This window comes from Puccinia triticina, chromosome 10A, assembly GCF_026914185.1.
Source record: "Puccinia triticina chromosome 10A, complete sequence".
Classification (NCBI taxonomy): Eukaryota; Fungi; Basidiomycota; class Pucciniomycetes; order Pucciniales; family Pucciniaceae; genus Puccinia; species Puccinia triticina.
Genome location: NC_070567.1, coordinates 5,682,563 through 5,707,130, shown reverse-complemented (window position 1 = coordinate 5,707,130; position 24,568 = coordinate 5,682,563). Strand labels below are relative to the sequence as shown.

Genomic DNA, 24,568 nt, shown 5'->3' with positions numbered 1-24,568 from the left:
ATTTTTCTATCTACAATAACGGGGTATCTGAAAAACAAGAATTTAGTAAGCAGTCGAAGAAGTAACTAGAGCTCATGTGATTTCTCTGATTGGTTTTCACCGTCAAGCATCAGAATTGAGTTTAGTATCAGTTGAATAGGAGAAAAAGTAAGGCGATTTAGAATTCGATTTAACAACTTTGATTTTGGTTTCGAAGTATTGAATCGCTTCTCTCATTGATAAAAGTTTATCTTCAGGCGCTAATTGGTGGTCGACCAGATGCCATCCTATTAAGCTAGCCTGAAAAGGGTTGAACTTATTTATGAGCATAACTTGGCCAATTCAAAGGAAAAAAGCGAGGGAGGATATCGAGCGTACCTTGAGATGAGCAACATGATTTTGATACGCCAACAAATCAGTGTACATCGCCTGCAATTTGATCCAGGTGAATTTTACGCTCTTGATTGATTCCGAAATGAGCGCCAGGTCATTGTGAAGTTGTTTGCCGGAGGAAGTAGTAAGATCCGCTAGCTTTTTCCATAAGCCTTGGCGAGAGATTTTGTTGATCAACTGAAATCGTTCTTGTTGCAACCTTTCTGAGACTCGGATACCAAGATTAGAGACCCGGGAGGCAAGAGGAATTAAGCTTTCCATCACAACCAGGAGCCGGTTCAGCTTCGTCGACAGATCTCCATACCAAATCTTCAGATTATTGGCGATTGTTTGAGAGGTGTGTTTCGTGTTCGCGGTCTGAACCCATGAATGAATCAAATCTCCTAGTCTCGAAAACTAGATTCGGGTTTGCTGAGCAGTTAATTTTCAATCGTCACCAAGAAGCAAAAAAACAACAGGATGGTCCTCACCCCATAAGAAATGAACGAAAACGCATCCCAACCGTGGCGATTGAGGTCAACCAGTTTATGATTGACTTCGTCCGTCATGCCTACCAGCTCGACCAGTTCATCCTTGAGGATATCCTTGTTAGTTAGTTCGCTGGACCAACGGAATTTCGATGCATAGTGAAGGATCTCGCTCTGATTGATTCCGAGGTTTCTGCGATCAGTCAGTTGAATGACTGAGTCAAAGATGTCTGAGGCCTTCTGTGCTGTCCCGCTGATGGTGGGCGCAATCTGAGAGATTTGATCCGGATCCATTCTAGCATATTTGGGAGTGCAGAATGGCCCATGGAGGGTTGCACAGTAGAAGTAGACTACCGCGGTTGAGAATGAGGTGAGCGAGCCTGCCAGCAGGCAGATCGGATTTGGGAGATTGGCCGAACTGAAGAAGTGGCTGCCGAGTGAGCTGATCATCTGATAGATAAGCAACGACAAGAGCATGATAATGCCCACTGTTACGCAAGCAAAGGTGGAAGGTGAAATGCTTGTGAGCAGGTAGGATGACGGCAAGAGGTTGGGGTGGAGGAGGCGTGAGAGCACGTTGCAAAACCAGACATTACATTGGGTGAGGCTTTTGTTGGCTTCGCGTTGGTGTCCTTTTTCTTGGTGTGGTGCGTTTTCTCCTTGCTGATTTTTCTCTTCTTCCGCTCGCTCGTCAGCAGATGGAGATCTGATGGGTTGGCTAACATCCATTCTAATGGGTTGGGGTCGATGGTATTGGGGGCGGCAATTCAGTTGATCGACTTTGGCTAAACAGTAGCTAGGGATTATAGCGTGGATAATTGGATTAGTGAAGTTGGAAAGGATACTTTAAATATGGGGAATGTGAGCGGGCTAGCTCAGCCTCACTAGAGGCCGTAGGTCGCACTGGGCAAACCGGTTATTGAATTCCTTTCACTCCTTTGTTTTTCCAAGCACTCTTGACTACTTGTCTAGTTGTTAAAACCTTGAAGATTCGTGCAACGGTCCAAGCTGGTGAAATGTTAAGCACCTTTCTTGATTGAATGCTGTCTTGTTTTCAGCTCGTTGCTTGTATTGGTTTGTAGTTGCCTTTCAAGCATGGTGCTCAAAGGTATCCATTTGGATCTTATTCGGGTGCGTAGCTGGTTCTTGTTCACCAGGCCTTTCATCCTGATCCTATGGACATAGCTCGGAGTCGTTCATGAGGAGTGAAACCTTTTCTTCAAGGCCGATTTCCGAACTACCGGCGAAGAAACGATCATCATGTATTGTATCGCCTGACTTCATACACCGCCTCTGTGTAGTTTTTCTTTCTTTCCGCGGCCCACAATATGCGCCGCTATCTACAATTGGACTCCTCCACTAAAAACTTGTCTGACCTCAAACCCCTTGCACCAACAACATAGTGACTGCTTTTGTGAGAATTTGGCTTCAGTCAAACATTCCAAAAGAATGTTCAAGAACGACACATGTACTTCTGAGATCATTGAACTGATATGTTATTTAGAAGCCTCATGTGTCGACTTCATTGGCAAACCTTGACTCGAGTAGGAATCTCATGTACAAAAATTATTGAAGTTATTTGTGTCAACAGACAAACACTACTTTTGCAAGGCGCGCCGCGCGGAAGCCCGGAGGCCCTCTCAGAAATCCGTCCTGTATAACATTGGCCCTCTCAGGCTGCAAGGCCTGTCACGAAATCAAACTTTGGAGATCAGGATGATAACATATGAAAACAAGAAGAAACACTGAAATCACAGAATCAGAAAGCAGGAGGCAGATAAGAGGAAGAAGGAAGAAAAAAACAGAGAAGAGATGGAAATGTCAAGCAGAAACAAACCGAGAAAAATACAGAGACAGATACAAGGACAGATACCAGCTTGGCAGTGATAAAATTAATGATTTAAAGCTTGATCCGGATCCAATGGAAGTTGAAAGATATTTAAAGACTCTACAGCTGCTGATTGGCATCAAAGGCTTGATTGAATGTTTGCAAGAAAACTGGCAAGCATGAGAAGGATGTTCGAATCAAACATGCTTGGGATTCAAGGGGATGTGTCCGAGTGGTCCGTATCTGTTCATATTGGTTCGCCTTCCTGAGCATTGATTTGATTCTGTTGAATGTTCCCGCCGTGAGATTTGAGGGTGCATGGACACGCATGACTTTAGGATTCAAGATGGGAGGCCAATATCGAAAAGCTCTGGCGGCGAGACAAGGCAGCTCTGGGAGTCGGAATGGTTATTTGGAATCATTTCCTTGAACGGTATCGCGACCAGTTGCATCATTGGCAGACGCGGAGAGTTGTAAGGGAGGGACATTTTGATGGAGACAAACCTGGCACTGTTTGTGCAAATTTCTGTCATAGCACTGGGCACCGGATTAGAATAAATATGTACAAAAGTGAGTCTTTGAGAAGTCAAAGTGTACACTGCGTGGATGTATCACTGAAATCTTGAGCTCAAACAGTCATTCGATTGTTGTCACTCCCGAATTTATCCAAGTCCCTCCGAGTGGCGCTTGAACGCGCTTCACGCGACCTACTCGGAGGGACTGCGTTAAGTTCGTGTCACTCCCATCAAACAGGCTCACCGGAATCTCTCCGAGGAGAATCACTCCGAGAAAAAAGCAGACCACCGCGGGTTTGATTCTCGACAAGAATATCCTAACCCACGCCCTCTTTCACAAGATATCCAAGTGAAGGAAGTGTGTTAGATGAAATATTCACGTCGCAACAGTCCTGATTTTGACAGGCGCGGCGCGCCAGGAGCAGGACGGCCCTATCGGAAAGGCTTGTTGCGAAATCAAACTTTGGAGCTCAGGATAATAAAATTTAATTTACGTATTTTGATGAGGAGGTCTCATACCAAGGAAAAACACAGAGACAGAGACAGAAAGCAGGATGCAGATATGAGGAAGAGGGAAGACAGAAACTGGGGAACAAGAAAATCGACAGAACAGAAAAAATAGAGAGACAAAGACAGATACTGAGAGACATTGCCATTAACAATTTAAGGATTGATGTCGATCCGATGAAATTTGACAGATTGGTAAGGTCTCTGGAGCCGCGAATTGGTTTCCAGGACTGGATTCGATGTTTAAAAAACAGATAAGTAGGATTTCGGAAATCGACAGGCTTGTTGGAGTTGAAGGGAATGCAGCAGTGGTCCGCATTGTTTCTTCTTCCTGAGGCGTTGAATGTTCAGATTTTGGGGCGCCTGGGTACTCAGCACTCATCAATTCACGGAGTGCAAAGTCGAAGAGCTCCGAGGGTGAGACGTTGCGGTTCTCGCAATGATTAGTTTGAATCATTTGCTTTAACGGTATCGCCACCAGTTCTTGAGCAATTGCATCATGGGCAAACGCGGAGGGTTGTAAAGGTGGGAAGGTATTTCATTGGGATCATTGAATGAGATTGACGTTTCTGACTCCGCGCAATCGAGCCAGTAGTTTCCGGTAGAGGAAGAGGATCGGTGTCCTGCAGAAGGTAGATCGCCGTCGAGCATTGGGTCCGAGTCAAGCAGAAGGTATAAGCCAAGCTCAACCTTTGCGTGTCGGTAGTGGTTGCGCTGGATGATTGACTTGACTGTGGCGGTGCGCAAAACTGAAGGCTCGAGTGGGGTGGAAAGAAGAAGTCTGGTTCGCGGGTTCTGGCTGCCTTCTGAATCAGTGATGGAATCACATTCGTTGAGAAGAAGCAGGCTCTTTGGGGTATTGAACAACATCTTTGGGTATCCAAAAGAAAGTCTGTAAAAAAACACAGGTGCGAATCTGTAAAGCAATCAAGAAGACAAAAAGGTCAGTTATAGAGATCACTGGGAAGGAACATTGGTTGATGAATCTGAACTCACTGTTTTGTTCTTTATTTAAAATTCAAGAAGACTCTGATTATCCTGAACAAGTTGTTCGAAGATATTGGGATCACGTCGCGTATGGAGATGTTTTTGATTGTTTTTGGTTGAAGGTTTTTGATGCTGATGATTTGTGGAGTTTGAAAACGATAGCTGATGGAGGATGGAGAAAGATGGAGGGTGACGACCGGACTGCTTCTTTTATAGGCGTAGGCGTCGGAAGCCGACAAAGATGGCTGGTCTATCCCAAAGACCAGCCGAATTTCCATCGCGGTCCACATCAAAACGCACCCGAGCTTGCCGTGGTGGCAAGAGATATTTTGAGTCAGACTGATGAAATACCAGCCCACCTGAATAACTTGGACGCTCTTGAAGCTGCACGGAGTTTCTAAGCGCGCCCACCCAGCCATAGTGTGCTAGCCTTCTCTCTGGCTCTCGGACCCCACGCCGACGCAGGCCTTGATTGGCCGGCGGATGCTAGTAGCAGACGCGAGGGGAAACGCGATGTGTCCTGCGGTCAAGGGACGCGTTCCAAGTCACTCATGATAGAGACGCGGAGAGGGCTGGTTGCGGCGGGTTCTGCAGTGATAAGAAGAAAACAGTCGTAGCACAACGCCACTGGCACATTAGCTCAGTACAATTAAGCTGTCAACACCACGCAGGAGAGGTTCATTTTGATGGAGACAAGACTGGTGCTGTTCATGCGAATTGATGTAATGACATGGGGCACCGGATTAGAAAAATATGTACCAAAATGAGTTTTTGAGAAATCTCAGTGGACACTCCGCGGATATTTGGATCACTGAGATCTTGAGCTCAAACCCTCACCCGGTTGTTCTCACTCCCATCAAACAAGCTCACAAGAATCTGTCCGAAGAGAATCTCCCGGAGACCACCGCGGGTTTGATGTTCGAAAAGAATATGCCAACCAACACCCCCTTTCACAAGATTGTGTTAGATTATATATTCATATCTCAACAGTCCTAATTTTGACAGGTGCGACGCGCCCGCAGGAAGAAGGCCCTATTGGAAAGGCCTGTTACAAAATTAAACTTTGGAGCTTAGGATGATGAAAATTAATTTACGTATTTTAATGAGGAGTTCAGATAACAAGGAGAAAATCAGAGACCGAGACAGACAAAGGATGCAGATGTGAGGAAGAAAGAAGACAGAAACTGAGGAGCAAGGAAAGAGACCAAACAGAACAAATAAAGAGACAGAGACAGATGCTGAGAGACACTGGCATTAGGATGCAGGTATGAGGAAGAAAGAAGACAGAAAGTGAGGAACAAGAAAAGAGACAGAACAGGACACATAGAGAGACAGAGACAGATGCTGAGAGACACTGGCATTAACGATTTAAGGATTGTTCTTGATCCGATGCAATTTGACAGATTATCTGGAGCCGCGAATTGGTTGCGGCGACTTGATTTGATGCTTAAGAAAGAGATATGGTGGTCCACATTGAGGTGTGGCATGCTCCATGCATGAAATTTTGGGGCGCCTGAGTACGCAGCACTCAACAATTCACGATTGGAGTGCAAAGTCGAAGAGCTCCGAGGGTGAGACGTTGCGGATCTCAGAATGATCATTTCGAATCATTTGCTTTAACGGTATCGCCACCAGTTCTTGAGCAATTGCATCATGGGTAGACGCGGAGGGTTGTAAAGGTGGGAAGGTATTTCATTGGGATCATTGAATGAGATTGATGTTTCTGATTCCGCGCAATCGAGCCAGTAGTTTCCAGTTGAGGAAGAGGATTGGTGTCCTGCAGAAGGTAGATCGCCGTCAAGCATTGGGTCCGAGTCAAGCAGAAGGTATAAGCCAAGCTCAACCTTTGCGTGTCGGTAGGGGTTGCGCTGGATGATTGACTCGACTGTGGTGGTACGCAAAAGTGAAGGCTCCAGTGGGGCTGAAAAAAGTGCGGCTTTGGATCCAAGTCTGGTTCTTGGGCTCTGACTGCCTTCTGAATCAGTGATGGAATCACATTCGTTGAGGAGAAGCGCCAAGCTCTGCGGGGTATTGAGCAACATCTTTGGGTATCCAAGAAAAAAAATCAGGAGAAAACACAGGCGTGAATCTGAAAACAATCAGAAAAAGAAAAGTCAGTTATACAGATCACAAAGAAAGATCATCGGTTGATGAATCTGGACTCACTGATTTATTTTATGGTGGAAATATATCACTCTTATTATCCTCAAAAAACTGTTAGCTTTGGTGAGATAAAAGGATTGTTGTTGGGATCACGTCAAGGGTGGAGATTATTTTGTTTCTCTTTGGTGGACTGAGAATATATCTGGAGGTTTTGGATGCTGTCGGGATGTGGAGCTTGAAAAGAATAGCGGGTGGAGGATGGAGAAGGGTGGAGGGTGCGGACCGGACTGCTTCTTTTATAGGCGTCCGAAGTCGACAAAGATGGCTGGTCTTTCCCCAAAACCATCTGAATTTCCGACGTGGTCCACATTGAAACGCACCAGAGCTTGCCGTGATGGCAAGAAAGATTTCGATTCAGACTGTCAGAATGCCAGCCCACCTCAAAAACTATTACACTCTTGAAGCTGCACGGATTTTCTAACCGCGCCAGTCCTGTCTTTGGTCCTCGGACCCCACGGCGAAGCAGGCCATGATTCGTTGGCGGGTACTAGTAAGAGACGCGTTGGCACACGCGATGCTCCTGGTGAAAAAGGGACGCGTCCAAAGTTACCAAGGAGCCAGGCTTGCGGAAGTGGCGGGTTGAGGCGAATGCCCCAGCAACAGGGAAAACAATGCGGAAATTTAACAGCGCACCGTAGCCGTTTCGAGTTGGGCTATGAGGTTACGACTGCCGCTGAAGGCACTTGGTATGGGGAGAAACCTGGTGCCGTGGGCAACCTAAACCTGGTTAACCTAACTATGTATCCCTTGGCAGTGGATTCAAAGGAGGTCGTGGATTTTATAGCTTCCGACAACTTTGACACTGACTGCACATCAGACTTAGAAATGCTGTGGGAGGCCTGCTATATAGCAAAGGTGAACAAGTTACGGTTGTGTAACACCAGATGATCAAGTTCTCTCGGCGGGGCGAGGTTGGAGCTGTGTGCTGCGCCTTGATTAGATAATCCGATCAAGTGTTGCTGGTGCTTGCTTTCTCTCGCCTCGTCCTCTGTCTTGGTTGCTCGACTTCTGCGATGTTCAACTGCCAACTGACCAAACTGACGACCAAGATCAACCAGAACTCCCCATCGCTCGCCCGCCAATCAACAAGCAAGAGTACCCCATCCCCATCCACGAAAAGCTCACCGCCAAGACGGCCAATCAAGAAAGCCTACCGAGCAAGAGATCCATTGAACCCTCTGCTCGACCACTTCATCACCGGAGCAGCCTGCCTCTCCAGGAGTAGCCACCCCCCGTCGAGCGCTCGCCTTGGTCATCCTCGCGACCCCGTTTCCGGCACCTTAGCTGAACTCGAAAGGTCCAAGAAAATCTACTCAAGCTCCCAAGCGATGGACAGAAGCATCCAGAAACTCATCAAGATCAATCCGCTTCCTCCACCCCCACCTCAACCATCAACTTCCAAATTCTCCCTCGATCATTATCCACCTCATCAATCCCATTCGCTCCCTTTGTCGTCATCCTCCTCCTCCTCCAGCCGTGAGCCGACCTTCCGCTCCCTCGAACAAGCCTTACAATGGACTCAGATCTACATCCGCTTCTTGAAATCTTCACCCAATCAAGAAGTGTTTGCCAGAAGGATCAAAGAGCTCATCCATCGGCGACTACCTAAGAGACTCATCGAACCGATCATCAGGTTTCATAGCACGGAAGAAGGGCTAGTCTCGATTCAATCTTACAACCATTTGATCGCATATTACTACCAATCCGAGCGATATCATCTGGCTCGAAGATTGATCAAGGAGATGGAGGAACGAGGGATCCCGAAGAACCAAGAAACGCAAGAGTTGATTGCTTGTTCCTATCAAGCATTAAACAAGTTCAAAGGGGTTCAGTTGACATTAGATGCGATCAAAGCCGACGGTCATCAAGTTAGTGATCAATGCTTGACGAGGCTGTTCTCAATCCGACCAAGAAGGCCTTCTAAGCTCGAACATTTCGATTCGATGGACGATCCCGTCCCTTCTGGATCGGACCCTCCTCCGACCAAACCATGCTCAAAAAAGACCTTGCTGGCCAGGACGGAGGAGCAGAGTTGGATGCCGATCGAAGATTTCCTGAAACACCATCGCTGGGATTCTGAATACGTCAGGAAGGACGGTCGGGCACTGGTGACTCTGACGAAGCGGCTGATGGAGCTTGGAAGATGGAAAGAGGCGAAGGAGTTTGTTGAGATGATCCTCAACCTTGATCTCAAGAGGAGTGCCGCCGAAAGTTCCCGGCTGGACATTACCCCGTATTGGGCCACGAGTCTGTTAGAGGCATTGGTCTTCGGATTATACAACCTCAAGCGACAGCGACCCACTGACGACTCTCCTAGCACGAAATCGGATCGGTTACCGGTCGAGTGCGTCTTTCGGTTCGTCGAGCGTTTTATCGATCAGCACCCGGAACACCTGATCAAAGCCAACAGTCGAACCTTACTGAACTGTCTGAGGATACAGACCTTCCTAGCGCCCTCTGAAGTGCATCGTATATCGCAGGTCTGGACGAGCCGATACGGATTGGACGCCAAGCTGATGGGCTCCAGAACAGGTATCCGCTTCTTACACGTCATCTCCGCCTGGTTTGTTCGGCTGCTCAGATCGACCCAAGCGCTCATCTCCACTCTCGATCGATCTTCTCCTTCTTCCAGCTCTCTAGTCGAAGAAATTCAGGCAAATCTGAACCAACTGGTCAATGAATACCTGATAATCGATGAGCACTTGATTGAATGTCTAGACCTGGATGTCCCTCGAGCTGAATCGTCAGCTAAGACGGGAAGCCAAACCGAGCAGAGCAGAGAAGAGTTGCTGATTGAACGGTTGATCTTGAATGGCCCCGTGGACGGGAAACTGGTTCGGACGAAGTACCGATTTATTAGTACTCAAGACCTCCAATCGATCAAGTCGAGCCTCCAGAAGATCTTCAAGATCCGGCCCAAGATCGCCAAGCTGATGACTCTCCACTTCCACGCTATCCTCAATCCGTCCTCCGAAGCAAAGAGGGACAAGGCCGACTCAACTTCAGCTCTTATTGACTTCTATCGTCCAATTCTTGGTGGTAATATACGCCTGTCGAAGTTTTTGAGTGATCCTAGTCATGATCGTGATGGTCAGACATTCAGCCCATTCAACCAGAAGTTCTACTCGCTAATCGACCGCTTCAAGACCCAAGTTGATCACCACACTGCTCAAGACCATCCCCGCCAACTCACCCTCGACCTCGTCCCCAAGCTGCCCGGCTCTCGTCATGCTCCAGCCCCAGCTCAGCTCAATCCTCATCCTCCGGCTCATCATACCCTTCTTTGTTGGAGATCTGAAGACCGACATTCAGTGCCTATCTACTTCAAATCTTCTTCTTCGTAGTTTTCCTTGATCTTTTTTTCCAAAACCGCATTAAATTTATCGATTGTCAACTCGTCTCGATTTTCGGCTGCATGTGGAGAATCGGTGGTGTTGAGGAAGTGAGAAGAGATTGATTGGATGGGAGAGGGTGATGAGATGTGTCTGAGGATGGCCCGATGGGCGCCATGCTTGATTGTTGAACAACCTCCAGCAGGCCCTGGGGGACACATTCCGACGGCTTACATCGGGTCCAATAGCCGCGAGCAACTGGAGTGAGTTTGCAAGCTCGTCCAGCGGGATCTGGGGAGATGGCGAACAGGGGATGAGGCTGGATGAGGATGTTGGTGACCCAAGACTTGACCAGTTCGGCTGCGGCCCCAGGGACCTGCCAGCCATCTCCTCTTGGCCGTCCTCGGCCATCCCCCGCCATCTCAGTATGGGTCTTGCCAGTTAGGCCCCAGCAGTCAACTACATAGCTGTATGGTGTCCCACAAGATATTTATGCTCGCTCGATAAATGTTTGGACTGGTCCTGCTCCCAGGCTGGATTGTTCCTTATCTGGGCAACCAAAAGGAAAGCGAGGGGGGGTGCCTCCACTGGGACTTGCGAATACTCCGAGAGTCCTGGTTTATCCTATTACGTCATTCGGAGTCGCAAAGAACAAAAAACACAAAAAAAAGAACAAAAGACTCGGATATTTAAACCCAGCCACTCCGGATTAACAATCTTCTTCCCGTCCCTCACCTCAACTCCACATCCCTCCTTCACGCGCATACATCCATCTCTCCAAGCACAAGAACAACGCCCCCCCTTTCTTTCTCCTCCTGACCGCCGCTTGATTCATCATGAGTGCGCTCCTCAAAAAACCAACCCCTACCATCAAAAAGGGTACATACTTATTCACATACATTCGATCGGCTCTTGTGACCGGCTTGCTGACCCACTTGACTTTCCATCCACCGACTGTACAGGCTCGGGATCGGCGGAGCATGCCGACCAGTCTGAGCACAAGGAAGTTGATATCCTCTTCGACCGATTCCGTCAGTCTGCCTCTTCTCTTCACCACCATTTGACCCCACTCGCTAAACCTTGCCACACTCACCACAGTCGAATACAAGTCTATCACCAAAGGGCTTATCTCTTACTACGAGAACCTTGCCAGATTAGAGACTCAGTAAGCCATTCCGCTCATCCCTCTGTTTCCCGGCTCATCTCTGACAATTTGTCTCTTCCATCTGCGCAGCACGGCAAGCGAGCTGGTCAACATTGGAGGCCATTTACCAGTCCCTCTACGCGAAGGTAACCAGTTCCTTCCCGAAGGTGGCTGGCAATCTATCCTCTATGATACTCGTGAACAGACCCGAGCAATGGCCGACTACCATAATACCTTTGCTCACTCGATCACCCACACCGTCCTCCACACTCTCAACCACGTCAAGAATGACATCAAACTCGTAAGTCCAGTCCTCTTCATTATCTACTAGGGATCCCTTGCTGCCAGCTCACACGCCCCCCTTCCGCGCCCGCAGTTCATCGCTGATTTGGAAACTGAACCCAGAGCGCTAGCTTCCGAGGTCGGTCAACATCGTGTTGAATCTACTCGACTGCTCACCCAACTTGCTCAAGGCATAGCCCACTCCAAGAGCAACCCCCATGCGTTGACCGCCAAAGATGACCCAGTCCTCATTCACCGCCAAGTTGAATCACAGTTGAAAGATCAACTTAACTTTGAGAATTCACTCACCCGCATGATCATCGGCAAGTCCCCGAATTTCTCCGGCAGATAAGACTACATAAATGCACTCCGGCTAATAATCCTTGAGGGGCTCACCTTCCACAGAATACCAAAAGAAAGCCTTCGAGCTTGAGAAGCGTGTCAACACTGACATCCAGACCGCAGTGAAAGACTTTGAAGCGGCTCGAATTCAAGCCCAGGAGGCAACTAACAAGCACTGGCGATCGATCCACGATGGTATCACTCAGCTTGACCCTGAGATCGAGTGGAATGAATATGCCCAGAGAAGCGGCCACTTGATTCCCGAATCGATCGCCATGCGTGACGCCGCCAAAATCTCCTTCCCCGGGCAGAATGACGACACTACCAAGCCGGTCAAGGCGGGATTCCTTGAACGCAAAAAGCGATGTGAGTCCACAACCCTAAATCTAATATCCTCCGTTTGCTCATTTTCTTGTCGGTCTTTCATGCTTCAGACACCAAAAATTACAAAGAAGGATTCTACGTTCTTACCCCATCCGGCTATCTCCACGAGCACAAGTCTTCTGATCCCGCGAAACACGGAGAGCCAGAAATTTCTATCTTTATGCCCAACTGTTCCATCGGTGCTCCTGCGCCAGCAGGCTCTAAGACGTTCAAGTGGCACGTCGAGGGCAGAAAGAGTTCGAGCGGCGGGCCTCACACAGGTAGTCTCAGTAAGATGAAAAGGACCTTACGCATTGGTCGTAAAGATGTTGCATTTAGCTTCAAAGCCCGCACCCATGCAGAGATGACTCAATGGTGGGAATTCCTCCAGCACCCTGCCAAGGCCTCCTGTGAGTATCCCTCGAAATTGTCCGGCATCTCTTCTCTCCACATACTCATACTTTCCATCCCATTGTTTACAGTTACCCAAGCAACGGTCCGGTCCAGCTTGGCGCCTGGTACAGCCGTCTCAGCTGTCAGCGACATCGGCTTAGATAAGAGTTCGCCTCAAACCGAAGCCCCGGCCACGGTGACCCGCCGAGTTGCTGAGTCTAGTGACGGGGAAAGTGGCGGGTCGTCTGAAGAGGAGGACACCGCTCACAGCGTGCATGACGAGCTCTCCACCGCGCCCACTACGCCTTCCGGCTTACATCACGACCACCCACCTTTGTCCCCTGGCGCCGCTTCCGACGGCCTGCCTGTTTACAAGGGCGGCGATCACACTGAAGCTGCTCTCGCTAACCTCAAAGAGAAACCCGAGATACATCCCGTCCAAGACGTCCCCCAGGTAACTATTCTCGTTTTCTCGCTTCAATGTCGCACGCGAACTAATTCCGATTCCCTATCCCTCAGCAGGCCGTCTCCACCAGTTAAGCAAAGCATAGGCGGCAAATGAGGCCTTAAAAAGCGCGTCCCCCAGTTTCCAAAATGGACAGCATCATCTATTTATTCTTACCGCGTGGGAACAGCACAAAAAAAAGGAACCGCAAGGAAATCGTTTCATTTCACTTCATCATTTCGCCTTTCGAATTGTACAATCTACCAGCCACCATCTAACACCCCAGGTCATCCACAAAGTCCACATTGCCAATCCCCTTTCACCAAGGCCATTTGGCTGTATATGTACCATTAAACGTCACACACGTGGACTTTGTTTGTTATCTCTCTTCTGCTACCATCAATGTACATTAAAAAAACAGCTTCTTTTTCGCTGAGCAACCTCGAGTGTAACACAAATATATTATCCATGTATCTGACCTCTGAAATCATGCACAACACGTCAATGTATCGTTTTCTCATCTTTGTTGTTTTGCCACAAACAAGTTAACACGAAGACTCGTATCCAATTGACAACATTCCAATTTACGCGTGACCGATACCCCTTGTAGGGATCAGCTCAGCTGCTGCATCAATATTCTCGAAGTGTGCAGTTCTTCTTTTTGCGATCGCCAGTCCAACTTCTAAGATCAAATTATTTTGCTCCATTTATACGAAACACAAAGCAAGTGTCTGCTGCTGTGTATTTTGAAGCCCTACGTGTACGTGCCGAATCGACAGGTATCAAGTCGGATCTGATGGCGATCCCCTAAGATAGAATTGGGTAGAGTGATGACATTATGTTTCAACAGACAATCGCTGCTCGTGCAAGGCAAGACGCGCCGGGAGGACCGTGCCTCTCTCGAAAACCCGGCATGTCTTGCAAGCGACCCTCTCCTGAGGCCGGGGGGGGGGCCGTTGCGGAATCAAGATTTGGAGCTCAGGATGATGGGTTTGAATGACGTATCTTCAAATGAGGGGTTACATGCGATAAGGAGAAATACAGATATAACAGAGACTGCGAATGAGAGAAAGAAGAGAAACAGAAACAGAGGGACAGATGGAATCGGGCAGGACGGAAGACGAGAGACTAACTGAACAAATACAGAGACAGATAACGGCCAGATAGAGGAACAACTGAAGAATCAATCTGGATCCAATGGATGTTGACGGATTGGTGAAAAACACATAAAGGATGCCCCATGCTTGGGTTCGAAGGGAATGTGGCCAATGGTAATCCACATTAATGTTTCTCCTTCCGGAGCATTGCTTTGAATGCTCCCTGCGGTTGATTTGGGGCCACTGGATCCACGAGGCTCAAGTATTCATGAGCGGAGGACAATGTCGAAGAGCTCCGAAGGCGAGACGTTGCGGGTCTCGCAATGATTGTTTTGCATCATTTGCTTTAACGGTATCGCCACCAGTTCTTGAGCAATTGCATCATGGGCAGACGCGGAGGGTTGTAAAGGTGGGAAGGTATTTCATTGGGATCATGGAATGAGATTGATGTTTCTGACTCCGCGCAATCGAGCCAGTAGTTTCCGGTAGAGGAAGAGGATTGGTGTCCTGCAGAAGGCAGATCACCGTCGAGCATTGGGTCCGAGTCAAGCAGAAGGTATAAGCCAAGCTCAACCTTTGCGTGTCGGTAGGGGTTGCGCTGGATGATTGACTTGACTGCGACGGTGCGCAAAACTGAAGGCTCGAGAGGGGTGGAAAGAAGAAGTCTGGTTCGCGGGTTCTGGCTGCCTTCTGAATCAGCGATGGAATCACATTCGTCGAGGAGAAGCAGGCTCTTTGGGGTATTGAACAACATCTTTGGGTATCCAAAAGAAAGTCTGTAAAAAAAAACAGGTGTGAATCTGTAAAGCAATCAAGAAGAAAGAAAAGGTCAGTTATAGAGATCACTGAGAAGGAACATTGGTGGATGAATCTGAACTCACTGTTTTGTTTTTTGTTTAAAATCCAAGAAGACTCTGATTACCCTGAACAAGTTGTTCGAAGGTATTGGGATCACGTCGCGTATGGAGATGATTATGATTGGTTTTGGTGGACTGAAGATTGCTCTGGAGTTTTTGGATGCTGATGGGTTGTGGAGTTTGAAAACGATAGCTGATGGAGGATGGGGAAAGGTGGAGGGTGACGACCGGACTGCTTCTTTTATAGGCGTCGGAAGCCGACAAAGATGGCTGGTCTATCCCCAAGACCAGCCGAATTTGCATCGCGGTCCACATCAAAACGCACCCGAGCTTGCCGTGGTGGCAAGAGATATTTTGAGTCAGACTGATGGAAGACCAGCCCACCTGAATAACTTGGACGCTCTTGATGCTGTACGGAGTTTCTAAGGGCGCCCACCCAGTCATAGTGTGCTAGCCTTCTCTCTGGTTCTCGGACCCCACGCCGACGCAGGCCTTGATTGGCCGGCGGATGCTAGTAGCAGACGCGAGGGGAACCGCGATGTGTCCGGCGGTCAAGGGACGCGTTCCAAGTCACTCATGATAGAGACGCGGAGAGGGCTGGTAACGGTTGCGGCGGGTTCCGCAGTGATAAGAAGAAAACAGTCGTAGCACAACGCCACTGGCACATTAGCTGAGTACAATTAAGCTGTCAACACCACGCAGGAGAGGGTCATTTTGATGGAGACAAGCCCGGTGCTATTCATGCGAATTGATGTAATGACATGGGGCACCGGATTAGAATACATATTTAAAAAAAAGGAGTTTTTGAGAAATCTAAGTGGACACTTTGTGGGTATATCACGGAGATCTTGAGCTCAAGCCGCCATCGAGTTGTTGTCACTCCCATCAAACAAGCTCACGAGAATCTCTCCGAAGGGAACCTCCCGGAGACCACCGCGGGTTTGATGCTCGAAAAGAATATGCCAACCAACACCCCTTCCACAAGATACCAAGTGAATGGTGTGAGTTAGATTCTATATCAGTCCTGATTTCGACAGGCGCGACGCGCCCAGAGCAAGAAGGCCCTATTGGAAAGGCATGTTCCAAAATCAAAATTTGGAGCTCAGGATGATGAAAATGAATTGATGTATTTGCGAAACACAGAGACAGATACAGAAAGAAAAATGTATATTTGAGGAAGAAAGAAGAGAGAAACTGAGGAACAAGAAGAGAGACAGAACAGAACAAGAGACAGAGACAGAGACTGATGCTGAGAGACACTGGCATTAGGATGCAGGTATGAGGAAGAAAGAAGACAGAAACCGAGGAACAAGAAAAGAGAGCAGAACATGCAGAGAGACAGAGACAGATGCTGAGAGATTAACGATTTAAAGATTGTTCTCGATCCGATGAAACTTGATAGATTGGTAAATTCTCTGGAGCCGCGGATTGGTTTTGAGGACTTGATTCAATGTTTAAAAACAGATAAGTAAGATTTTGAAAACCGACAGGCTTGTTGGAGTTGAAGGGAAACAGTGGTCCGCATTGTTTCTTCTTCCTGAGGTGTTGCATGTTCCCTGCATGAGATTTTGGGACGCCTGGGTACGCGGGACTCAAGTATTCAGGATTGAAGTGCAATGTCAAAGAGCTCCCAGGGTGAGACGCTGCAGGTCTAGGAATGATTATTTTGAATCATTTGCTTTAACGGTATCGCCACCAGTTCTTGAGCAATTGCATCATGGGCAGACGCGGAGGGTTGTAAAGGTGGGAAGGTATTTCATTGGGATCATGGAATGAGATTGATGTTTCTGACTCCGCGCAATCGAGCCAGTAGTTTCCGGTAGAGGAAGAGGATTGGTGTCCTGCAGAAGGCAGATCACCGTCGAGCATTGGGTCCGAGTCAAGCAGAAGGTATAAGCCAAGCTCAACCTTTGCGTGTCGGTAGGGGTTGCGCTGGATGATTGACTTGACTGTGGCGGTGCGCAAAACTGAAGGCTCGAGTGGGGTGGAAAGAAGAAGTCTGGTTCGCGGGTTCTGGCTGCCTTCTGAATCAGTGATGGAATCACATTCGTCGAGGAGAAGCAGGCTCTTTGGGGTATTGAACAACATCTTTGGGTATCCAAAAGAAAAAATGTGAATCTGTAAAGCAATCAAGAAGAAGAAAATGTCAGTTCTAGAGATCACTGGGAAGGAACATTGGTTGATGAATCTGAACTCACTGTTTTGTTTTTTTATTCAAAATCTTAGAATGTCTCAATAAGCTGTTCGCTTTGGTGAGGAGAAGGAAAAGTATTGGGATCACGTCGCGTATGGAGATGATTTTGATTGGTTTTGGTGGACTGAAGATAGTTCTGAAGGTTTTGGATGCTGATGGGTGAAAACAATAGCTGATGGAGGATGGAGAAGGGTGCAAGGTGACGACCGGACTACTTCTTTTATAGGCGTCGGAAGCCGACAAAGATGGCTGGTCTATCCCAAAGACCAGCCGAATTTCCATCGCAGTCCACATCAAAACGCGCCAGCGCTTGCCGTGATGGCAAGAGATATTTTGAGTCAGACTGATGGAAGACCAGCCCACCTGAATAACTTGGACGCTCTTGAAGCTGCACGGAGTTTCTAAGCGCGCCCAGCCATTCATAGTGCGCTAGCCTTCTCTTTGGTTCTCGGACCCCACGCCGACGCAGGCCTTGATTGGCCGGCCGATGCTAGCAGCCAACGCGAAGGGAAACGCGATGTGTCTCGCGATGAAGGGACACGTCTCATGATAGAGAACCAGGCTGGCGTGCCGCAGTGCTAAGAACCACAGGCACGTTAGCTGATTAGCTGAGTAGAATTAAGCTCTCAACACCCCGCAGGGGAGGGTCATTCTGATGGAGACCAACCTGGGATGGACTATTAGTGCAAATTGCTGTAATGGCACTGGACACCGGATGGAAATATGTACGAAAAAGAATTTTTAAGAAATTCATTGCTGAACACTCTGTGGATTCATTAATGAGATCCCATCCGGCATAGCGGCAACAGTGGGCCGCTACGCTACACTACGCTACAGGGCGTTAGCGTAGCGGCAAAAAGCGCCCGCCCATTTTGAGTAGCGTTAGCGCGCTGTTAGCGCCGCTACGCTGCGCTACGTTTCAGCGGCGCTAACAGCGCGCCAATTGTTTGTTAGTGTTAGCGCGCCGCTACAGCCAATACGCCACGCTACGCTGCGCTACAGCGCTTTTAGCGGAAAAAAGGCCTTTTTTCAGCTATAAGCACTGTGGCGCACCGTAGCGCGCGCTCTTTTGCGCCCTGCGTGTGTAGCGTTAGCGCAATTGCGCGCATCTGCGCTAACGCTACGCTAACAGCTAAATTAGCTGCGCACCCTTTGCGCGTAGCGTTAGCGCAGAGAAGGTGCAATTCCGCTAACGCTACGCTAAAATTTAGCGGAATTCCGCTACGCTACACCATGCTAACGCTACGGTTAGCGTAGCTGGCCCACCGTTGATAGCGGTGTCTGCCTCCATTTCCTAGAACATTCATAGTCCCCCTCCGATGTCATCACCATGTGACGACCCCACATCGGATGCCAAGACGGTACACACATCACGTTGGATTGTACGTGGATAGAAAAGGTCAAGTGATGCGATGAGAGATGTGATGGACAAGGAGAATGCTACTCCGCTTGATCACGTACTACCTTTCCTTGCACACTGGAATGCTGAGCAGTTGACAAAGGATTACATTTCTCAATCGATTTGACCTCACTGGAATTCTTGGGATGGAAGGATGATTAATGATTGCATGTGATCTACCGCGCCGGCACTCGGATGAACTTTGTTGTGAGGAATCAGAATCAGTTAATGCAACAATATGTATGCCTTAACCGTGGATTTATCGCACTTCTTCAATCACAAGACCACTTTATGTTGATCAATGTTTGATTGTCCACCTATACAAAACAGCATTGAAGTGTAGTGCGAATGCTACATGCTTCATTAGAAATTGATTGGAAGTCTCCAGACATTACAAGAGACACCAATGACGGGGGGCAGCTGCGAAGGACGGCCTGGTCGAAAGCTCTAACTTGACTCAGTCCCGCTTGGAGGGGGAACGCCGTCCTCCGGTCGGCGTAATGCGGCCAGTGTTTTACCTTTCCGCGAGTAGGAGGGTGGAACTTTGGTAAGTTATCGAAAGTTGTTTTAAGAAAGAAGGGGTGGGGATGGACCGTACCGACGGTGCGGAGGGTCGAACGTGTTATAAGCCCTTTCCGTCTTCGGCACCAGCGCTGCCCGCCCCCCGGAGGGGTCCGTTGCTGTTATGCCTCATGCGCGCTTGCTTTGGGCATTGGGGAGAGGGTGTGTGAGTGGGCCATCGGGAGAGGGAGTGTGAGCCCCGGAGGAACCCAACCCACAATCCAATATAATTGTTTTGATGTGTGTTGATCATTGGCGCCAAGGCACGATTGATTTAATTCAACCGTTATTTATGGAACAGGTATCAGATATAAGCAAACTCAAAAGGCTATTGAGTGTTTGTTCACGTGTTCCGTCTGCCCGGCTCAGTCATTTTTCTTAGAAACGGGAGGACGCGGGCCAGCCGAACCTTCCATTTACAGCTCCCGGTGGAATGTGAGAGCTGCGTGAGCTAGGCTCTTGAAGCAACGTGTCATTCACACCTTCTAGGTACTGGAGATCAATCTATGGTTTGGCCGAGCTATATAACAAAAGGCCGATTGAAGCGCTTCATAATCTGCTGCCGACCTTGAGAAAGCTAGGTTGTCCTTTTTTTCTCCTGTTAGTGCCGTGCTTCTCTTTTTGCCACAGGCTGTTGAGGCTATCGAACAAGAATGGTCGGTCAGTCGCTCTCGAAAACTGCACACATCTCATCCTTTCTAGTTTTTACCCACCTTACTGTTTACTTGATCATGGGGGCTCCAATGCATCCCCCACCACCTCTCATCTCAGCCGGACATTGGAATCTTGCCTTTGATGCCGGAAACGATGTTGCGCCGGCCCCAGGCTTTTCAGTCGTACAAACGGCCGAACATACGCTTGCCCCTGTATGGAGACAAAACGTTGTGCCTGTGGCCTATACTTCCCATTGGTCGTGCGAGTACGAGCCGGTGACATGGATCACTAATCATATCGTCCCAAATGTTCCAAACCCACAACAAGCGCCAGTGCATGGAGCTGCTCCGACAGGGTTGCGGCCAAACGCGGTGCCATTTCAATCGGGCTATTCAGACGGAAGGACTAGAGAATCGCCAATGGTGACCTGTGAGGAAAAGAATTCCAAAGGATTTGGTGGTGGACCATACCAACCAAGAGCAAATACCCAGGCAAACTCGGATGGTGTGTTCAACGCTTCCTTAGGTCGACCACAGGTCGCAACGGTCCCATCCCCCCTGGCCAGGACTGCGAAATCAGCCATAAACCCCTCAGTGAGTCAAAATAAATATGGAAAACTTCAATCAACAGAAAAATGATTTCAATGATGAATGCCTTCTTTTTCGTGACAGAAAGTAACCGAGAATGCAGAGAAACGTAATGAGTTGATTTTCGGATCCATTGACGCGCGTCCGAAAATTCTTGATCAGAGTGGATCGGAAGTGAAAGGGAAGGCTCGCCCAAATTTTCTGAAAAACGATATGACAACACAGGTTTATCGGGTTGTAAACAGAGCCGGCCATACATCTGAAGAAGCCCGCGACCCAACACAAAATAAGGAAACAAGGGTTTCTCGAGTCGCAAGCAGAGCTGCAAATACCTCCGGCCAACCCCAGAGTAAACACACATCTGATTTAGCCCTATCAGGTGGAAGGGTAAACACTGTGATTAAAGAAAGAAATAGCAGTGAAGGCACAACCGATCTTCTTCAGAAATCCAACTCCGATGGGCTTTCGTCTGCTTGCCACAAGGGTATTACGGATGCTGTCAGCGGTAATATTCATATGGGGGATACTCAGAATACCGCCCAAATTTTTGCTGCAACGAAGCTCGCGTCGATCAAAGAAAACCCTGTAGTAAACGAAAAGGGTGATGATTTTCCTTTGACCAACAGAAATGTTGAAGGCGACGGTTCTTCTCAAAAGCGAACATCAGAATATTCCGATGATCCTGAAGCTATCATCAAAAACGTCTCTCCTGACACGGCACCAAATTCAAAACAAACTGGGAATAACTCATTGCCTCAAGAAGGAAATATTACACTGATGAAAACTCCCATCAAATCAACCCAACCAGACGGCAAGGATTTGGTCACAGATAAAATCGGAACATCAAGCCGATCAGCCCGAAATCAATTTACCCATGAGAGAGCCCCTATGGCTAACCTGCCGGAAGCCCCTCAAAACAGCATCGGTTCTACAGAGAATGGGATACCTTTGATCCGTCCTGCGGAATCTGAAATCACAGAACCAGCCATGAATAAGAATGATCAAAGCAATAAAGCCGAAGTGTTAGTCTTTTCCGATACAGCATTGAATGGAAATCAGAATCACAAAAGCCATCTGTCAAAAGATGACAATTTGTTGATGAAAGAGAGTCCCACCACATCGATAAGAAAAGGCCGTGAAGATTCTCTTCAAGTTAAAATTAGAGCTTCATTGCCAATCCTAGCCGATAAAAATCAACCAACCTCCGGAAAAAATGTGGGAACTCCAAAGCACGTGCCTGGAGAGGTCCTCAAGAGCAGCCCCAGCCTTTCAGAAAATGGAATGGGCCTCGAAACAGCTGTGCATTCTTACAAAAATGCACTTCTGAAAAAACCTGCAACTCTGAACACGGTCAAGAATAATGAAGGGGGGATAAAAAAAATAGAAGCAACAGCTCCTATCTTACCAGCACACACAGTAAACACTCAAGATACCGACTCTAGCAAACAGTCTTTGTTTGATTCTTCCGGTTTTGAATACACCAATTCAGAACTTACTTCCCCTTTCCTTGGCAAGAGATTGGCCAACTCTGAGCCAAAAATAACTCCAGTTGTTGATGATATTTCTCCAAAAGCTACTATAGTCAAATTTGACACTGATACCAATGGTATAATGTTGAGAAATAAAGTGGATGAAATTGCAAAGAAGTGAGTCTAAATTGAGCTAAGAATATTTAATAATATATGTAAATACTGACAATGACGGAAATTGAACAGAGATATCAATACAAAGAATGAGCCCAAGCATGGGCCAAGAAAGGTTCAAGTGCAAGATTTGAATAGTGACAAAAATCCTCAGATTGGTTCAACATTCACCAATCAAGAAATTCCTGCCAAGGAAATATCTGTACCCAAGAATCAAGAATCCAGCTCAGAAATAGTGGAAGGTGGAATTCTAACACTCAAGGAAGAGTAAGCTTTTTTGTGATACTTTTGACTCTGAGATGAGATGTTTACACTCTTGCTTGAATCCATTTCAAAGAAAAATTGAGAATGTTCAGAAGTCTGGGGGATTGGAAAAGAAAACCAAACCTCTTGGAAAAAACCCAAGCAAAAGAAAAAAGAAAAGTAAACCTAAAAGTTCAATTAAAGCAAGTTCAGAACTGCAGGACAAAATTCAAGTGGAAGATGCAAAAGTGTATGTTTTTTCTTGAATTATTTTAAAGTTATTGAATCATAGAGCGATCCACTCATACCAATCAATCTTGTTTGTTTTTTTCTGGAAATAGTGTCTTGAAAAATCCAAAAGAGAAGCTTCCAGGAAAGAATCATCCATTCCAGGAGCTTGGTGAAGACCAGAACAAAAAGAAATTCAGAGTTTACACCTTGGTAAGTAACCCCTCATGAGAATTGAAACTTTGAAGGGTATGTAGCATGGCTAAACTGAAACTTGTGCTTTTGTGCATCACTTTTTCTTGATTATATACCATAAAGCCTCAGCTGTTAGAGCTGTTGCAACGTGGTGAAAAAGTCAAGCCTGAAGCTGATAAGCAGTTAGAAAATGACAAGATAATATATGAACAGTTGTACTTGGCTTTTCACCCCAGATCCCATCTTGAGGAGGATGAGATTTTTCCGGGAATCAAGGGGCCCAGGCCCACATACAAGATTCTTGAAGCAAACACTATCCAATCCTCTGAGGGGGATCCAATGATGGACACTGAAACTGACACAACAACATTCATCACAAAGGAGAAAGGACAAGCCACCAAAAGTAAATCAGTAAACGAGAACAAAAAACTTCAGAAACACCTTGAACTCTGGGACTCTAAATGGGTAGAAACATGGAAGAAGAACAAACTGGATCTAAATCTCATGGACAGTTTATTGCGGCATTTGAATGTTGAAGACCAATCAAAAAACTTGCCTTTGAGTGACATGGCGCTTGATACATACAAACTGTTTCGGGATGTTTGTACCCAGAACCAAAAGAAATTTATGGCAGGTCAGTTCTGGATCAGTAAGATACTAGGTGTTGAAGAAACTCAACAACGAGTTCAGACCACAATCAAGCAGATTGCTGATCTCACAATCCTTGAAAACTGGAAAATAATAAAGAATGAATTGCTTTGCAATGGGAAGCTTACAGGAACAGAAGTTGAACAAATTGAAAGTTTCTACAACCTCTCAAAACAGGTTAAAAATCCAATAAACCCTCTACCCAACACATTGCAACTTTTGATGAAGGATAAACAAGATATATTGGAAGATATAGAGAAGTATTTGGGGATCAACCACTCTGCAAGAGTCAGACCAGACCAATCCTAATCCAATTTTTTATCTATCTCCCTATTTCCACCAGATGTATGGGAATGGCTTCCCCTACTTTGTAATGGTCACAATTTAATATGAATGTTCAACTAATTATTTGAACACATCTTATTGTTATTGAGTTGAGTGAAACAGATGACAAAATATTTTAGTTATTTTTTTTGTGGATTGATGGAATTTCTGTATGTTAGAAATGTGTCTTGATTTTCTCTCTTGCTTCCATTTATTCATGAGTACTGGTGATCAAGGCGGCTTTGCCATCATCTTAGAATAGCACAAGTCCCTCAGCTTGGGATGAAGCACGTCGGATGAAACGGTGACCCTATACTACAGCACAGGGAGTGCTACACCCTGAAAACCAGAGGGTATTCAATTTCACATCTGGTGAGATCATTGGTGGTTGATAATGCACCAGCTTGCGCCATGCCATGATCAAAGAAGCAGAAGAATGCTGCCCTGCATGAATGCTACGTCTCGCACCCTGGAATGTCTACATACGAGCAACGCTGGGACCGCTGCGCTAAAAGTATTTGCAGCGGCCAGTAGCGTATCTTAAAAAGCGCTGTTATGTACACTACAGCGGTAGCGCATTGGCCGGCCGCTACGGTACACTGTATTTGTAGCGGCCGGCCGAGATTGGTACATGCGCTGAGGAATGAAGATCGGCGAACCCGATACATTGCAGCGGTGCCGCATTGGAACAGCGATGTGCTACAAATATCCAAAGGTGCATGTATTTTTTGCCGATCACTAAGCAATGTAACAGCCAAATGTATCGTAATGGTTTCACCGTTGATACGAGATTGATAC

At 47.3% G+C, this 24,568-nt stretch overlaps 9 protein-coding genes across 9 annotated transcripts; 3 read left to right on the top strand and 6 right to left on the bottom strand.

Moving 5' to 3' along the window:
* Positions 1-102: 102 nt before the first annotated feature.
* PtA15_10A581 (uncharacterized protein) lies at positions 103-1,568 on the bottom strand (the record flags this gene model as incomplete). Its single annotated transcript, XM_053160771.1, has 4 exons — positions 103-279; positions 358-768; positions 843-1,327; positions 1,436-1,568. 4 exons carry the CDS (start codon positions 1,566-1,568, stop codon positions 103-105), a joined length of 1,206 nt encoding a protein of 401 aa, XP_053024712.1.
* A 2,583-nt stretch (positions 1,569-4,151) lies between these two features.
* On the bottom strand, positions 4,152-4,559 carry PtA15_10A580 (uncharacterized protein; the record flags this gene model as incomplete). The annotated part of the gene is made up of 1 exon (XM_053160770.1): positions 4,152-4,559. One exon carries the CDS (start codon positions 4,557-4,559, stop codon positions 4,152-4,154), a length of 408 nt encoding a protein of 135 aa, XP_053024711.1.
* A 1,733-nt stretch (positions 4,560-6,292) lies between these two features.
* PtA15_10A579 (uncharacterized protein) lies at positions 6,293-6,718 on the bottom strand (the record flags this gene model as incomplete). The annotated part of the gene is made up of 1 exon (XM_053160768.1): positions 6,293-6,718. The coding sequence occupies one exon, from the start codon at positions 6,716-6,718 to the stop codon at positions 6,293-6,295; it is 426 nt and encodes a 141-aa protein (XP_053024710.1).
* Positions 6,719-7,852: 1,134 nt separating this feature from the next.
* Positions 7,853-10,183, top strand: PtA15_10A578 (uncharacterized protein; the record flags this gene model as incomplete). The annotated part of the gene is made up of 1 exon (XM_053160767.1): positions 7,853-10,183. One exon carries the CDS (start codon positions 7,853-7,855, stop codon positions 10,181-10,183), a length of 2,331 nt encoding a protein of 776 aa, XP_053024709.1.
* Positions 10,184-10,229: 46 nt separating this feature from the next.
* On the bottom strand, positions 10,230-10,592 carry PtA15_10A577 (uncharacterized protein; the record flags this gene model as incomplete). The annotated part of the gene is made up of 1 exon (XM_053160766.1): positions 10,230-10,592. The coding sequence occupies one exon, from the start codon at positions 10,590-10,592 to the stop codon at positions 10,230-10,232; it is 363 nt and encodes a 120-aa protein (XP_053024708.1).
* A 415-nt stretch (positions 10,593-11,007) lies between these two features.
* Positions 11,008-13,235, top strand: PtA15_10A576 (uncharacterized protein; the record flags this gene model as incomplete). Its single annotated transcript, XM_053160765.1, has 9 exons — positions 11,008-11,050; positions 11,134-11,202; positions 11,270-11,336; positions 11,406-11,616; positions 11,692-11,920; positions 12,003-12,305; positions 12,374-12,712; positions 12,785-13,149; positions 13,215-13,235. 9 exons carry the CDS (start codon positions 11,008-11,010, stop codon positions 13,233-13,235), a joined length of 1,647 nt encoding a protein of 548 aa, XP_053024707.1.
* A 1,348-nt stretch (positions 13,236-14,583) lies between these two features.
* On the bottom strand, positions 14,584-15,397 carry PtA15_10A575 (uncharacterized protein; the record flags this gene model as incomplete). The annotated part of the gene is made up of 2 exons (XM_053160764.1): positions 14,584-14,927; positions 15,160-15,397. The coding sequence occupies 2 exons, from the start codon at positions 15,395-15,397 to the stop codon at positions 14,584-14,586; spliced, it is 582 nt and encodes a 193-aa protein (XP_053024706.1).
* A 1,377-nt stretch (positions 15,398-16,774) lies between these two features.
* Positions 16,775-17,582, bottom strand: PtA15_10A574 (uncharacterized protein; the record flags this gene model as incomplete). Its single annotated transcript, XM_053160763.1, has 2 exons — positions 16,775-17,212; positions 17,376-17,582. The coding sequence occupies 2 exons, from the start codon at positions 17,580-17,582 to the stop codon at positions 16,775-16,777; spliced, it is 645 nt and encodes a 214-aa protein (XP_053024705.1).
* Positions 17,583-19,901: 2,319 nt separating this feature from the next.
* On the top strand, positions 19,902-22,403 carry PtA15_10A573 (uncharacterized protein; the record flags this gene model as incomplete). Its single annotated transcript, XM_053160762.1, has 3 exons — positions 19,902-20,495; positions 20,574-22,135; positions 22,205-22,403. The coding sequence occupies 3 exons, from the start codon at positions 19,902-19,904 to the stop codon at positions 22,401-22,403; spliced, it is 2,355 nt and encodes a 784-aa protein (XP_053024704.1).
* Between the last annotated feature and the right edge of the window lie 2,165 nt (positions 22,404-24,568).